At 44.1% G+C, this 15,320-nt stretch overlaps 1 protein-coding gene across 1 annotated transcript; it reads left to right on the forward strand.

Annotated features, from left to right (window-relative positions):
- Positions 1-235: 235 nt before the first annotated feature.
- On the forward strand, positions 236-2,773 carry LOC135981563 (uncharacterized). Its single transcript, XM_065584630.1, has 2 exons — positions 236-1,209; positions 2,204-2,773. Exons 1-2 carry the CDS (start codon positions 633-635, stop codon positions 2,677-2,679), a joined length of 1,053 nt encoding a protein of 350 aa, XP_065440702.1. The 5' UTR covers positions 236-632; the 3' UTR covers positions 2,680-2,773.
- Positions 2,774-15,320: the final 12,547 nt, after the last annotated feature.

Raw genomic sequence — 15,320 nt, forward strand, 5'->3', positions numbered from 1 at the left:
TACATCTATTTTTTCAGGCTCCTAAGTCTCAGAAAGGGGAGTAAGTATCTTTTATATGAAATTCTGCGCCTCCCTCTAATAATTCACACTCAGATGTCTTTTTTTAAATGGACCTTTTAATTGAATTTTCTCTCTTTTTTCCACTGTGGAGTTGTGGAGGAAGGGAATATGTTTGTGTGAAAGATACCAGAATATTCATCAATTGACCATTACAGATTTTTGCCCTTTATCTCTTAGGCCTGGTCTACACTAGGCGTTTATGTCGAAGTTAGCGCCGTTAAATCGAATTAACCCTGCACCCGTCCACACTGCGATGCTATTTAGTTCGACATAGAGGTCTCTTTAATTCGACTTCTGTACTCCTCCCCGACGAGGGGAGTAGCGCTAAATTCGACATGGCCATGTCGAATTAGGCTAGGTGTGGATGGAAATCGACGCTAATAGCTCCGGGAGCTATCCCACAGTGCACCACTCTGTTGACGCTCTGGACAGCAGTGCGAGCTCGGATGCTCTGACCAGCCACACAGGAAAAGCCCCGGGAAAATTTGAATTTGAATTCCTTTTCCTGTCTGGCCAGTTTGAATCTCATTTCCTGTCTGGACATCGTGGCGAGCACAGCAGCACTGGCAACGATGCAGAGCTCTCCAGCAGTGATGGCCGTGCAGTCTGGGAATAGAAAGAGAGCCCCAGCATGGACTGATCGTGAAGTCTTGGATCTCATCGCTGTGTGGGGCGATGAGTCCGTGCTTTCCGAGCTGCGATCCAAAAGAAGGAATGCAAAGATCTACGAGAAGATCTCTAAAGACATGGCAGAGAGAGGATACAGCCGGGATGCAACGCAGTGCCGCGTGAAAATCAAGGAGCTGAGACAAGGCTACCAGAAGACCAAAGAGGCAAACGGACGCTCCGGATCCCATCCCCAGACATCCCGTTTCTACGAGGCACTGCATTCCATCCTCGGTGCTGCCGCCACCACTACCCCACCAGTGACCGTGGACTCTGAGGATGGGATACTGTCCACGGCCGGTTCCTCAGACATGTTAGGGGACGGGGAAGATGAGGAAGGAGATGAGGAGGGCGAGGCAGTTGGCAGCTCTCACAACGCTGATTTCCCCGACAGCCAGGATCTCTTCATCACCCTTACAGAGATCCCCTACGAAGCGTCCCCAGCCATTACCCCGGACACAGAATCTGGTGAAGGATCAGCCAGTAAGTGTTGTAAACATCTAAACATTTATTTTTAACAAAACAGGAATATTAACAATTAAAAGAATGGGTTGTTCATGATTAGTGTGCCCTAGGCGCTTAACGGTTTAGTAAGGGGCAGTGCAAGTTTTGAAAAGAAATCTAGCAATGTCCGGTTTTCAGTGATTGTCCTGCACAAGCCGCTCTACTGTGTATTCCCTGCTACTGCAGCTACAGTAAAATGCGGTCTATATGTGCGGGGATAGAGCAGTAATCCTCCTGGGACATCTCGATGAAGCTCTCCTGGAGGTAACTTGAAAGCCGTTGCATGAGGTTCTTGGGGAGAGCGGCCTTATTGGGTCCTCCGAAGTACGACACGTTGCCGCGCCACGAGATTATCAGGTACTCGGGGATCATTGCTCTGCACAGCAGGGCGGCATACGGCCCTGGTCTTTGGAGGCTTTCCCGGAGCATTCTCTCTTTGTCGCTCTCGGAGATCCTCATCAGGGTGATGTCGGCCATGGTGACCTGCTTTTAATTAGGTAGGGGAATGTTAGTGTTGGGACTGCTTTCCCGTTCCTTTACAGAACTGTCACCGCTGGTTTGCAGCCACGCGGTGGAGGCGGGAGAGGGGCAGCCGAAAGGGATCATTCCCGGGGACAGCCGCGAGGGGGTGGGACAGGGGCAGAGTTCCCGCTTGCCGGATTGCTGGCAGCAGGGACTGACATTGATTTAAATGTGAAATGAGGCCAGTGGTAATATAAAAGTTTTAAACTGCCACAAGTGTACGGCTTACCATGTCTGCCTGCAACAGAAATTCCGTTGTGCTGCCTCGCTTCTCAAATGTGCTGTTCAAGACCCCAGGCACAGAATGCGAAGGCCGAGAATTCGACCTTGTGCTGAGTGCGCATGTGAAAGGTGCTGTGCATGGTCTTGTTCACAGAGAAAGACTATGTTCTTTGTTCACAACTACATTTATCTTTCAGAGGAATTCACTCCCTTTTTCCCATTTCCACAGCCCCGTCTGCGACTGTCTCACAACCTAGCCTGGAATCACACTCCCAGAGGCTAGCGCGGATTAGGCGTAGGAAGAAGAGGACACGGGAGGACATGTTCTCTGAGCTTATGGCCTCTTCCCAAGCCCAGGCAGCACAGCAGACCCAGTGGCGGGAGAACTTGACCCGAATGCACCAAGCCAACATGGATCGGGAGGAGAGGTGGCGGCAGGAAGACCAGCAGGCGACTCAAACGCTGCTTGGACTACTGAGGGAGCAAACGGACACGCTCCGGCGCCTTGTGGATGTTCTGCAGGAACGGAGGCAGGAGGACAGAGCCCCGCTGCAGTCCATCTCTAACCGCCCTCCCCCGCCACCAAGTCCCATACCCACCTCACCCAAAGTGCAAAGAAGGAGAGGCGGCAGAGTCCCTGCTAACTCTCACTCCACCCCTGCAGAGAGCTCTAGTAGCAGAAGGCTCTCATTTCCCAAAATTTGAAAAGTTCTTTCCTTCCCGCCTGACACAAGCCCACGTCCAAGTTTCACCTCCCAATGCCATGTGTAGTTGATAATAAAAAATTCGTTTCTGTTAACTACTGTTTCAATCATGTTCTTTTGGAGGAGGAGGGGAAAGGGGGTTGGAAATTGGACAGGACAGTCTCCTTTGGCAGGGTACATAGTCGGGGGCAGGCACAGCAGCAGGGCACATACACAGTGCAGTGATGCAGTGACTAGTTGCCCCGGTTAGTCTGGGAGGTTGTTTTGATGTAATGTTGGGGGGGGTGGGTTGCTCTGTGACTTTGTGGCGGGGGAGGGCAGTTACAGATCTTAAGCGCCGGTCCTTAGACAGGATCACAGAGCCACACAGCATGGGATCTGTAACCGTCCTCCCCCTGCCACAAAGTCAAATAGACCTCCCATACACACAGTCCCGATCAGGAGGGTTGACAGGCTCCGTTGAAACAAGCATCCCACCGCAGCGGAGCCTGTCAATCCTTGAGTTTAGAAGCTGCATTCGCATCACAACACTAGACCCGCCCCGCACCACAGTCTGCGTCCCAGTTTTAAAAAATTCCCGCTAAAACAGTATTAAAGAAAACGGTGTGCTTTAACAAAGTAGAACTATTTTTATTTCGACACGTGTGTTGGAGGGGGGGTGAAGGGGGTATGTAACTGGATAGGATAGTCAACATTACCTGGGTAAAGAAACGGGGGCAGGTTTAGCTTCTCAGTACACAAACTATAAAATCACAGGTTACCCTGCTCACTCAGGAACTTTGCTTTCAAAGCCTCCCGGATGCACAGCGCTTCCCGCTGGTCTCTTCTAATCGCCCGGCTGTCTGGCTGTGAGTAATCACCAGCCAGGCTATTTTCGTCAACCTCCCACCCCGCCATAAAGGTCTCCCCCTTGCTCTCACAGAGATTGTGGAGCACACAGCAAGCTGCTATAACAATGGGGATATTGGTTTCGCTGAGATCACAGCGAGTCAGTAAGCTTCTCCATCTCCCCTTGAGACGGCCAAAAGCACACTCCACCACCATTCTGCACTTGCTCAGCCGGTAGTTGAAGAGTTCTTTTTCAGTGTCCAGGGCGCCAGTATAGGGCTTCATGAGCCAGGGCATTAGCGGGTAGGCTGGGTCCCCGAGGATGACTATAGGCATCTCCACATCCCCAACAGTTATTTTGTGGTCCGGGAAGTAAATACCTTGTTGCAGCCGTCTAAACAGACCAGAGTTCCTGAAAACACGAGCGTCATGAACCTTGCCCGGCCATCCCACGTAGATGTTGGTAAAACGTCCCCTGTGGTCCACCAGTGCTTGCAGCACCATGGAAAAGTATCCCTTTCGGTTAATGTACTGGGTGGCCTGGTGGTCCGGTGCCAGGATAGGGATGTGAGTTCCATCTATGGCCCCACCGCAGTTTGGGAATCCCATCGCTGCGAAGCCATCTATGATCGCCTCCACGTTTCCCAGGGTCACTACCTTTGGCAGCAGTACATCAACGATTGCCTTCGCTACTTGCATCACAACAACCCCCACGGTAGATTTGCCCACCCCAAACTGGTTCGCGACTGACCGGTAGCTGTCTGGCGTTGCAAGCTTCCACAGGGCTATGGCCACTCGCTTCTGTACACTCAGTGCAGCTCGCAACCGGGTGTCACTGCGCTTCAGGGCAGGGGACAGCAACTCACAAAGTTCCAGGAAAGTTCCCTTCCGCATGCGAAAGTTTCGCAGCCACTGGGATTCATCCCAGACCTGCAGCACTATGCGGTCCCACCACTCAGTGCTTGTCTCCCGTGCCCAGAATCGCCGTTCCACGGCATCAACATGACCCATTGCCACTGTGATGTCCTCGGCGCTGGGTCGCCTGCTTTCTGACAGGTCTGTGCTACTCTCAGACTTCAGGACATCACCGCGGTGCCGTAGCCTCCTTGCCTGACTTTTCTGCATCTGCCTCAGGGAAACCTTTATGATAAGCTGCGAGACGTTGAGAGCGGCCACAACTGCAGCGATGGTCGCAGCGGGCTCCATGCTCGGAGTACAGTGGCGTCCGCGCTGTCAATGACTGGAAAAGCGCGCGAACTGTTTTCCCGCCGGCGCTTTCAGGGAGGGAGGGCGGGAGTGATGGACGGATGACGACAGTTTCCCAAAAGCACCCTCGACTCATTTTGTTACCCAGAAGGCATTGCCGGCTACACCCAGAATTCCAATGGGCAGAGGGGACTGCGGGAACTGTGGGATAGCTGACCACAGTGCACCGCTTCGAATGTCGACGCTATCACCGTTAGTGTGGACGCACAAAGTCGAATTACTGTCCTTAGTGTGGACACACACGTTCGACTTTGCAATATCGATTACAAAAATTCGATGCAAGTAAAATCGAACTACTCTCGTAGTGTAGACAAGGCCTCACAGGAGCTTTTAATCTTCAGAAATAATTGCCAGGCTTCTTCTAACATTTATCAAGAAACAGATAAACTTTAAAGTAATACAGAAACAAAGTAGACTTTGGTGCTCAAGTTAAAACAACAATAAAACCTCAATATGCACAACTAAATAAGTCTGCCTATATTAGCTATAAAGAGTCAATACACGAGCAGCATACCTGGCAAGATTGCCTCAGCAAGAAATGCTTTCAAAACAGAATCTATTACAGTACATTATAACTGCCTTGCCCAGGGAAACAAGATCCTAACTGTTGTTCTTTGAGCTTGGAAGCACCATGTCATTATGCACTGAAATGGTAGAATGTAGGCTTTAGCCTACAAATGACCTTTCAGGTGCTGGAAAGAAGAGACTCATTAAAGTAAAAGAACAGGTCTCCATTCACCAAACTCTTTTCTTTTTGCTGCATGAATGCAACAGAAACATTATATTGATTCTAGCTGGGTTTGACATGAAATTTGTGTGGGTTTTTGTCTAGATGTATTAGCACCAACTACTGCATTTTTTTTTAATTCAGCCCACTACAGCATATGTCCATTTGTGTTCACTTGAAGAGGAAAGATTAGGGGATATTTAAAAGCTCCAATCACTAGGCTCTTAAAACTGCTGTGTACCTTCTGTTCAGGCTAAAGAAAACCGAGGGGAGATAGGTTAGCAGTCTACCAGCACATAAAGGGAGGCAATAAGAAGCAGAGGGGCTAATTATTATTACTGGCCAACTAGGGCAGAACAGAAAGTTAATGGGCTTGGAGACAATTGTATTCTGCAGAGTGACTCAGTAAAAAAAGCATTGTGGGGTTCCATATTTATCGTCTTACAATGACTCCACTTAAAATTTGCTCAGCTTACAAGTAAAAAGATGGGCTCAGGTGTTTTCGCCTGTATCAGTCACCCATGAAAACTCAACTTGGGATTTTAAAGTCGAGCAGTGTTCTTTCTAATCTAGATGTCACTACGAGTAATAACCATTCTCAATCTGATTCTCTTTTGTATTACTGTAGTTCTATACTGGAATTCCTCTGACTTCAATGGAGGTAAAAACCGGGGTGATGGAATACAGAATATGGTCCTTTGTATGCAGCACATTTTGCCTTCAGTCATGCTCATGCAACTCCATTATAATCAGGCCGGTCACATAGCTTATATTGATGACAATTTTTGCCTGCAGGTAAGCACTTAAGAGCCTGCCTAACTCCAAACACAAGGCTAAGAGGTTTGCTGAACTGGGGCTTTAGTTAACAATTCCATTGAAGATACACCAACCACTAGCTTCCAGTGGAAGGATGGGTATAAGTCAGAGAGTTAAAGGTGCAAGTACTCAAATTTGCACCTGCTGCAAAATACGAAGTCACACATTTGTGGGTGTAAATGATACCTGAAAAAAAATAGGCAGCTGAGCCTTAGCCCTTTGAAAAATTCCCCCTCAAATATAGATAATTTTTACCATGATGGACCCATTGGGATTATTGAATTGCTGTGGGATTATCCATCTGCATTTCTGGTAAAAATATAAGCCAAATGATGCCCCTGGTGTAGGACCTAACACTCATTTTTTTTTTCTTCTTAACATCTTTAGACTCAATAGGATCATGTTGGAACAAACTCGTCCTCCTCCCAAAGGTTAAAAAAAAATTAGCAACTCTCTTGATAACCCTGAGGGCTTGGCAAAGGCAAGGCAGGTAAGGCAATGAGATGTATGTCAAATTTCAACTTCTTTTGTCTAGCCGTTATATTCTGTCCCATATTCTACAGTCCTAATGCAGGCAGAACTCTCATTGATTCCAGAGATAGTTGTGTGCATTGTATCTGCCATAGGTTTTTCCAGTATATCACCCATTACTTTAGTATCTAAGGCCCCGGTTCATCAAGGTACTCAAGTATATGCCACATACTTAAAGTTAGGCATGTGGCTGAGTTCCCTGCTGAATCATGGTTCACGTCTTTTAGGGTTACAGGAGCTATTGGCAGCTCATTTGCCATGTATTGTTGAGCCACCTGTTGGATGCTGCTCATATTTCTGGCACTGAGAGATGTGAACTCTTCATGAGAAAGGAAAACTGACTACAGCAGGTAATGAAACCCAACGCCTCTCACTAAACTGCCTCATTCTAATATCTCAGCCTCTAATTAAACCTCAACTGGGTACTAATTATTTATTCAATTATCATTCGTTATTATTTCAGGGGCCATCCAGGCTTCAGGAATAGATCAAGTCGTATTTTAAGGTCTGTTCAATAATGTCTTTCGGTTTGGTTTTTTAGCAGATGCATTCTGAGAGGGGCAATCCCTTCTCTTTTTGACACCCCAAAGTTTAGCCCAGGAAAAGGATCATCTACCAAATGTCAGGTTTTTGCTTGGGGCAAAAAAGAAAAAAAAAATTCCCCCAGTTTACTGGGGCAAATTCATTCCTGATCACATTCTACTGATTTCAATGGAGTTAAACCAGGGATGAATTTGGCCTATTGTTTTAAAAAATCCCCCCTTCTATACGTTTTCTGTTCTTATATTTTATTCTTCCTCCATCCCCCAAAACTTTTTGAATCTCACTTGTCTTCCCAGTCTCCAAATTAATTTCCATTCTAGGTTTCTCGCAAAGAATCTCCGAAGCCCCAGCTTTGCTGAAATCTTCCACCAATCCTTTCAAACACTGAAGCCTCAACTGCATCCAGATGTTTACTGATACCGTCAAAGTCTCTAACAAATAAGACTGGCACTGTGATGTGTCTGCACTGTGCTAAGACTCTGGGAAACTCAATGATTCATAGTGTGTGTGTGTGTGTGTGTGTGTGTGTGTGTGTGTGTGTGTGTGTGTGTGTGTGTGTGTGTGCGTGTGTGCGTGAACATTCTGACTAGGTTCAATTCACCAAGTTTAGATTTCCAGCTTTGCATTACTTTTGCTTCTCTCCCATACATTGAGCCTGATTCTCCCCTGTATTGCTCTTTGTGTAGCCACCTACACCTTGGCCAAGTGGATGCAACAGGCTGCCAAATTAGAAGTCTCCTTTCACTCAGCTTTTTGCTTGCTTTGCACAGGTGCAAGGCAAAGGAGAACCAGGCCTGGTGTCTTTCTCCCAGCTTCTCCTGCTTCTCCATTGCCAGCCTCCTCTCTTTCCCCTCCCATCCTCTTTCAGTTGTTGATGTAAGAGCTTCTACCTGAGTAGCTCCTTCTGTCATGAACAATCCTTCTTGTATATCACTGATTCCACCTGACTGAACTTCTCATCTGAAAACATCCCTTTCCTCCCTTGCTAGTGTTTCTTAAACAATATAAAGGATGAATTTGTGGTTACGGCACTGGGCAGGGACTCATGAAATCTGGGTTCAATTCCTGGCTTTGCCACAGGCTCCCTGTGTGACCTTAGGAAGTCACCGTGGCCCAGATAAGATAGCCCCAGTGAAAATGTCTCTGGTGAGGAATTGGAGACAGAGTTGGATGGCAGGAGAATGAGTAATCCATCTGGTGGAATACAACCTGTCTGAGATCACTAATGCATAGTAACAACCAGGACATGACCTAGCAACCAAACTGTCCACTCTTCTCTTCAGGTGCCTATAATGAACCCTGGTACCTGAGTGACTAGATCTCTTAAAGGGTTACCTCTTTCCAAATATTTCTTTTCCCTTCCATTTGAATACACGCCCATTAGGTTTTTTTTTTCTCCATTCACCCCCACTCTTATGCTACATATTGTCTTCCATTTTCCCAACTGGAATTTCATTTTCTTTCTTGTTCACGTAAATGTGATGAATTTCTACGTAACAAAGATCCCGGTTTCATGCAAATGACCCTATGCAAGAGGGAAGAAAAATCTATGTGAGACAAACTCCAACTTGAAAGGTGATATGCAGCTACTGGAAATTCCAAATGCCTTAATTTCTCACTGAGGTCAATGGGAGGGGAGGGATGCTCAGAACCTCTATGGGGTGTTTTAGCACCCTACAGTATCATACATACGTCCTGATCTCCTGTTGAAATCAATGAGAGTCTTGACTTCAGTGGGAGATGGATCAAGTGCTACTCTGTGAGTCCAATCATTTCTAAAGGGAGTAGGCAAGTGTAAATTGATGTCCCTCCATTGACTTCAATAGGGTCATGTTGATTTACACCAGGTGGGGATCTGGCTCAAATGTTGTTCAAAGTTTTCTATCAAAGGCCATTCAGCAGCTCTGTAAGGATGTATTGACTGAGACTAGCCTTGGTCTCAAATTTGATAGATCCAGATGAACTAATGACTATATGATTAAATTTTAAAGGGGGGAAAAAAAAGAAGAGAAACAAAAACAGAATTTAAAAGGGCAGTTTAAATAAAAATGTATGAAATTCAGTGCTAATGTCAATATAAATGCAAAACAAAAAACCCAGCTGGACTTAAATATCTGAGAAAGAATCCGTTATTTCTTTTAAAGTCATCAGAATGGCATTAATCCAGTTGCTCGTAACAGACGGGTTTTTTCCAGTCATTGTTCATTTTAAATGGTTTTAACAGCCCTGGAAGTATTCATGAATTCAGGTTTCCTCACTCCCCTAATCATGTTGTCGGCTTAAAATTCACATTTAATTAACCTCTTCACCCAAGGCATAAATCAATACTAATACTCCAAACGCTTACCATACTGATAGTGATTTTCATGTGGAGGCTGACTGCTGAAAATTAGGCATTAGGATGCCTGCAGGAAAGCAGCAAACTAGTTGTGTGGCGTGAAGCACAGCTAACTCGTAAACTGCAATAATGAACGGCCTTGGATAGGATGGGAAATCCATTCATTAGGGTTCCAGGAAAACATGAGCGCAGGACGAGGCCACAAAATGATGCGGCATCAGAGAGAATAATCATTTGAGTGGGAGCCACTATGTGGGATATGAGTTCCTGTGGCCCTAAGGATCCGGGGAGGTGGAGCATTGATGCTGTCACAGAGGTTTGCTCACAAAAGGAAAAGAAGTTAGAACCATATCAACGTGGTTCTTTTTTTTTTTTTTTTTTTTTTTGGTAGAACATTTATTTTTGGAAACAAACCCTTTACAGAGTTAATTCTTCTGTCCCACTAAGGCAACCGATTAATTAATTAATTAATTTATTATTATTATTATCATCATGTATTTGTACTATGATAGCTCCTAGAGGCCTAACTGTGCCATGCACTGTATATTCAGGTAATAAAAGGCAGCGGTTGCATGGAAGATTTCTAATTTAAATAGACAACACAGACTAAAAGGAGTATTATTAACCCTATTTCACTGATGAGGATGTGAAGCACAGAGACTAAGGCCCAAATTTTTAAAGGGATTCAGACATTGCTTCACTTAGCATTGCAATGCCTAACTGACTTAGGAACCTAAATCCACTAGGATCCTATTCGCTTTCAGAGATTCAGAGATTCCAAGACCAGAAGGGACTAGTCTGATCATCTGGTCTGCCTCCTGTATAGCACAAGCCATAGAACTTCCCTGAAATAAGTCCTGGAGCAGATCCTTTATAAAACATCCATTCTTGATTTAAAGATTGTCCGTGATGGAGAATCCACCACAGCCCTTGGCAAATTGTTCTAATGGTTAATTAATCTCAGTGTTGTTAAAATTTAAGCCTTATTTTCAGTCTGAATTTGTCTAGTTTCAACTTCCAGCCATTGTATCACGTTATACCTTTCCTGTTATACCTTTCAGCTGGATTTAGAAGTCTAAGGCTAGGTCTACACTAGGGAGGGGGGTCGACCTAAGATACCCAACTTCAGCTATGCGAATAGAGTAGCTGAAGCTGGCGTATCTTAGGTCGATTTACCTGGCCGTGAGGAGGGCGGCGAGTCGACCGCTGCCACTCCCCCGTCAACTCCGCTTCCGTCTCTCGCTGCGGTGGAGTACCGGAGTTGACGGCAGAGCAATAGGGGATCGATTTTATCGCGTCTACACTAGACACGATAAATCGATCCCCGATAGATCAATCACTACCCGCTGATCCGGCGGGTAGGGTAGACGTACACTAAGTGTCTAAGTGACTTTTGAAAATAACTTAGGTGTTGCAATGCTGAGTGCAGCAACACCTAAATCTCTTGATATACCTTTGATGCTGGCTTTCTGGTGACTAGGGGTGAGGCGGCGGGGAGGGGAGGAGGCACACCACATTGCTTCTTCTTTCTCCCACCATATTCTGGATGTTTATTTACCGATTGTTTTAAAAGCTCAGCCTATGAATGGGGAATGTCAGTGACTGATTAACTACCACAAAATGTAAATGAGGAATTAGATAGGATCAAAAGCAGCTTGGTTTGTGTGTGGGAAAACACCTACTCTCTCCTCTCTGAAAGCCATTTCCCCCACCACCACGTCCACCTGTGTCAGACCCCGGAAAGGAATTCCTCCTTGCCTGGGTCTCTTTATTTTGCTTAGTACAAAGCTGATGTCCCTTCTCTCCTTGTCCCTGAAGCTCAGCTGGTGTTAAGTTGGCCAATGGCACTATGCTGATTACACTCACTGAAGAACTGGACCATAGAGTTCAAGGGAGTTACCCCCAATTTATATCAGTGTAACAGCAAAAAGAATATAAGAGAGCCCCTGTGGAGCATATAATTTAATTTATCAAAACAAAGAGTGGGAGGAGAAACAGAGAGGGGAAAGTAACAATGCCACACATCAAGTAAATGTTAGAATCGGAATACAAAGCCAGCTACTTTTCTCTTAGGCCACACTGCTTCTTACAGAAAGGAGATATTTGCATAGCACACCAAACTCATCTTCACTTCAGCCATCTCCATTTCCCCAATTTAAAAGCATTCTAGTTCCCCGCAGCCAAACATCATGAAAGGAAAATGTACTAACTCAACTGACTGAGAGCCAAGGGGCAGCTCATGGGAAACCTTCCTGTTTGCAGCAGGGAGGATGTTTCCTTTCATTTAAAGTTAGATTTGAAATCAAAATGCCATTATAAACATGTGTGTTACAGAGAGGTAGAGGAACCAAATATAGGCCTTGAATGAATGCATACGGAAACAGGAGGATAACTTTGAAACGTGGCATTTTAAAAAAAAGCAAAAAGTACCAGAATATCAAATTGGATATTTTACCTTGAATCAACATTTAAAAAAATATATGTAAAGAAATATTACAAAGTACTTTATCAGATGTTTGCAAAAATTTAAACTGCCGTTAGCATTTTTTCTTGTTTTTTTTCTCCCCAGGGTTGTGTTTTTTTTTTTGTTTTTTTTGTTTTTTTAAGATCATTTGCTTCAGCTGCAATCCATATTATTTGCCTTAGGGATGAAATTAAACTTAAATTATATTCTTTTCCTGCTCGGTGCTACTTTCTTGGAGGTGATATTAAGCATCATAGTTCCAAAGGGACCGAAGTTAGTCCTGATGCTCGCAAGTATAAGTGAGACCAAGATCAGGCCCATAATATTACAACAAACTTTAACTTATTCTTTGCTGCTCGGAGTGTTATGTTAAAGTCACTTTGTTCAGAGAATGAGGGGAGACTCTGCATGTGTGTGTTAATAATACCAAAATATAGAGCATGTTGTCTGGCACTATTCCTCCTATAACTGGAGTAACCACTGTAATTTTGTGCCACCACAGTGCGTGGATCTACATTTCTCCACCCTAATTACACATTTGCAGCTTGTGTAATGTTGTGTAAGTATGGTATGATAGCAGCCCTCTTTAGCTCCTTATTTTTTTCTAAAATACTTTTAACAATCCCCTGATATTTAATTACATACTAGCCATTTTTCCTTAAACATATGTAATGCCATATTTTTATTTAATTCAAAATGCAACCTCAGTAGCATAGCTGAAATTTCTAACATATTCCCTGTTAGAGATGGCTGAAGTATAGTGTAGCTCTTTTTATCCTGAAAATAAACATGAACTGATTGTTTGCAAATAATAATCAAATAATCGAGAATAAATAAATTAGCAAAAAACAATTTTTTGCCAATGGTTTGTTCCCACACTGCTTTAGCCTGTGAGTATTCACTGTTTGTTGCTTGAACTGTCAGTTTGGCTACCCAAGTCACATGGTATTGGTTCTTTTTTTCTGCGTGGGTGGACCGAGGTTTTAAATCAGGAGTCTCTTTTTCTGTACATAAGATATGTTGAATATTTGTAATTTTTTGACAGATCTGTTATGTGAATAATAAAAAGAGCTTTGCAAAATGGTCACAGAGCACTTCTGGTGTGTATACTCTTGCAAATATTTATCTGCATTAGCATTCTTGGTGGGGTTTTTTGCTCACTAAGATGTCTGAGTAAGTGAATAAAAGGGGTTGCCTATACAAGGGAAGTGAATAGGTGAGCTTTATTCACATGAATATCCATGCTGTATTTGCTCAGCTCTAATCTCCATTGTCTAAGGCCCTGATCCTGCAAACACTTATGCATGGGTTTAACTTTACATTGATTTTCCTTTACTCAAGGGAGTAAAGTTAAAAGTGTGCGAAGGTGGCTGTAGGAATGGAGTCCATATTTCCCAGGAAAAGCTATCATCACCAATGTGACTCCACACAGACCCTGAGGTAGTTAATTCTGACCCATTCAATCGACACAGAAGGTTGAGATGGGGTAGACAGTTCATCTCCCTGGCAGTGTAGAAGACCCTGGCTAGTGTCCGAACCCACATCTCCAAGGGAGAGTCTACAATTTTAATACATTAGCTTTTCTGCCAGGACTGTCAGCACAGATACCAAACATGCCAACTGTGATGGTGTTTTTTGGGATGTACAGTGATTTCTAGTCTTCCCATGTTGGCCACGTAATTTTAATTGTCAGGATGTTCTTATCCCTTCCTCTAACTAAACATCTCATAATTTTGGAACTTGTATCCTTTCCCCATATAAATGTCCCCTGTTTCCTAGACCTGTTTTACACCAGTATAAATCTGGTGGATTTAGTCCTGAATTATACCAATGATAAGCAGGGGTGAATCATGCCCCTGTTTCAAGGGCCTGGTGTAAACACACACCATGCACCAGTTTTACTAACGGTGTGATTTTAAACAGATTTAGTTAAACCAGTGCAGAATGTTGAGTGGACATTCTTATTTCAATTTAAACTGGGCTTATTTTGGCTTAGTTTACTTCAGTTAGGAATTGGTTAAACTAAACTGAAATAAGCCACCCAAAAGAAAGAGAGGGGTGTTTGTACCAGTTTTACTAAAGTGGTTTCAAGAGAGAATTAAGTGAAAGTGATACAACATGTGTAGACAAGGCCTGTGTGCTGACAGCCCTTACATTGAACGAGTGGGGTCGTGATTATTTCAAATTAAGTAAAAGTGACTCATTTACATATTTTTAATACAACATCCTAATATTCCTCATTTTTTCCTGTCAAGCTGGTGAGATCTCTGCACTGATCGGAGCTGCTAGTTCTTTTTAATCTTTTCAAGCAAACAAAATTGTTTATCTTAGCCGAGCTAAGTCAGTTCAAACTTATGCAAAAGCTGTTCTAAAAATGCCTCTCCTTCTACATTCAGCCCAGATTCCTCCATGGGGAGCTGCCTGAATCTGTCTCCCAGCAGATCCACAAATGTCACCAAAACCCACTGAGTACTGACATTTCCAGCACTTAGCTAAGCTTCACAACAAGCAGCTCTCAAGATAGTTGGGCTTGTTGATTTTGGGGAGGATAAATTTTAAACTGCAGTAGGAAAATCACATGACATTTCCTTCTTTTTTGGAAGGGGGTGGGGGTGGGGAGTTAAACATGTTTGTAAAGAACATGTCCCAAATATTTCTAGGGACCTAAATAATCTTTGTAAATGCTTCTTGTGTACAAAGGAAGAATTTGTCAGAGCAGAACAGAACACTGGTGCATGTGTTATGTATTATTTATTATTTCTACTACAGTAGCCCTTAAGAGGACATGGTCACATTGTGATAGCCACTGTACAAAGCATAACAACGCGATGTTCCTTGCCTTGAAGAGCTTACCATTTAAATTGAAGACAAGAGACAATAGGTGGAGATTACAGAAAGAAGTGTGGGGAGATGGGTACAAGACTGGCTTCAGATGAATGTTAAAATGTCCCATAAGGAGAGGGAATGTGGTCTAGTTGATAAGGCAGAAGACTGGGAGACCAGACTTCTATTTCTGGCTCTGTCGCTGACCGGTTGTGTGACCTTGTACAAGTCACTTCACTTCTCTGTGCTTCAATCATAAATCAGATTTCAGAATGCCAGCTGCTAATTTGTTATGAATCGATAGCC

The sequence above is a fragment of the Chrysemys picta genome, chromosome 2, assembly GCF_011386835.1.
Source record: "Chrysemys picta bellii isolate R12L10 chromosome 2, ASM1138683v2, whole genome shotgun sequence".
Lineage (NCBI taxonomy): Eukaryota > Metazoa > Chordata > Testudines > Emydidae > Chrysemys > Chrysemys picta.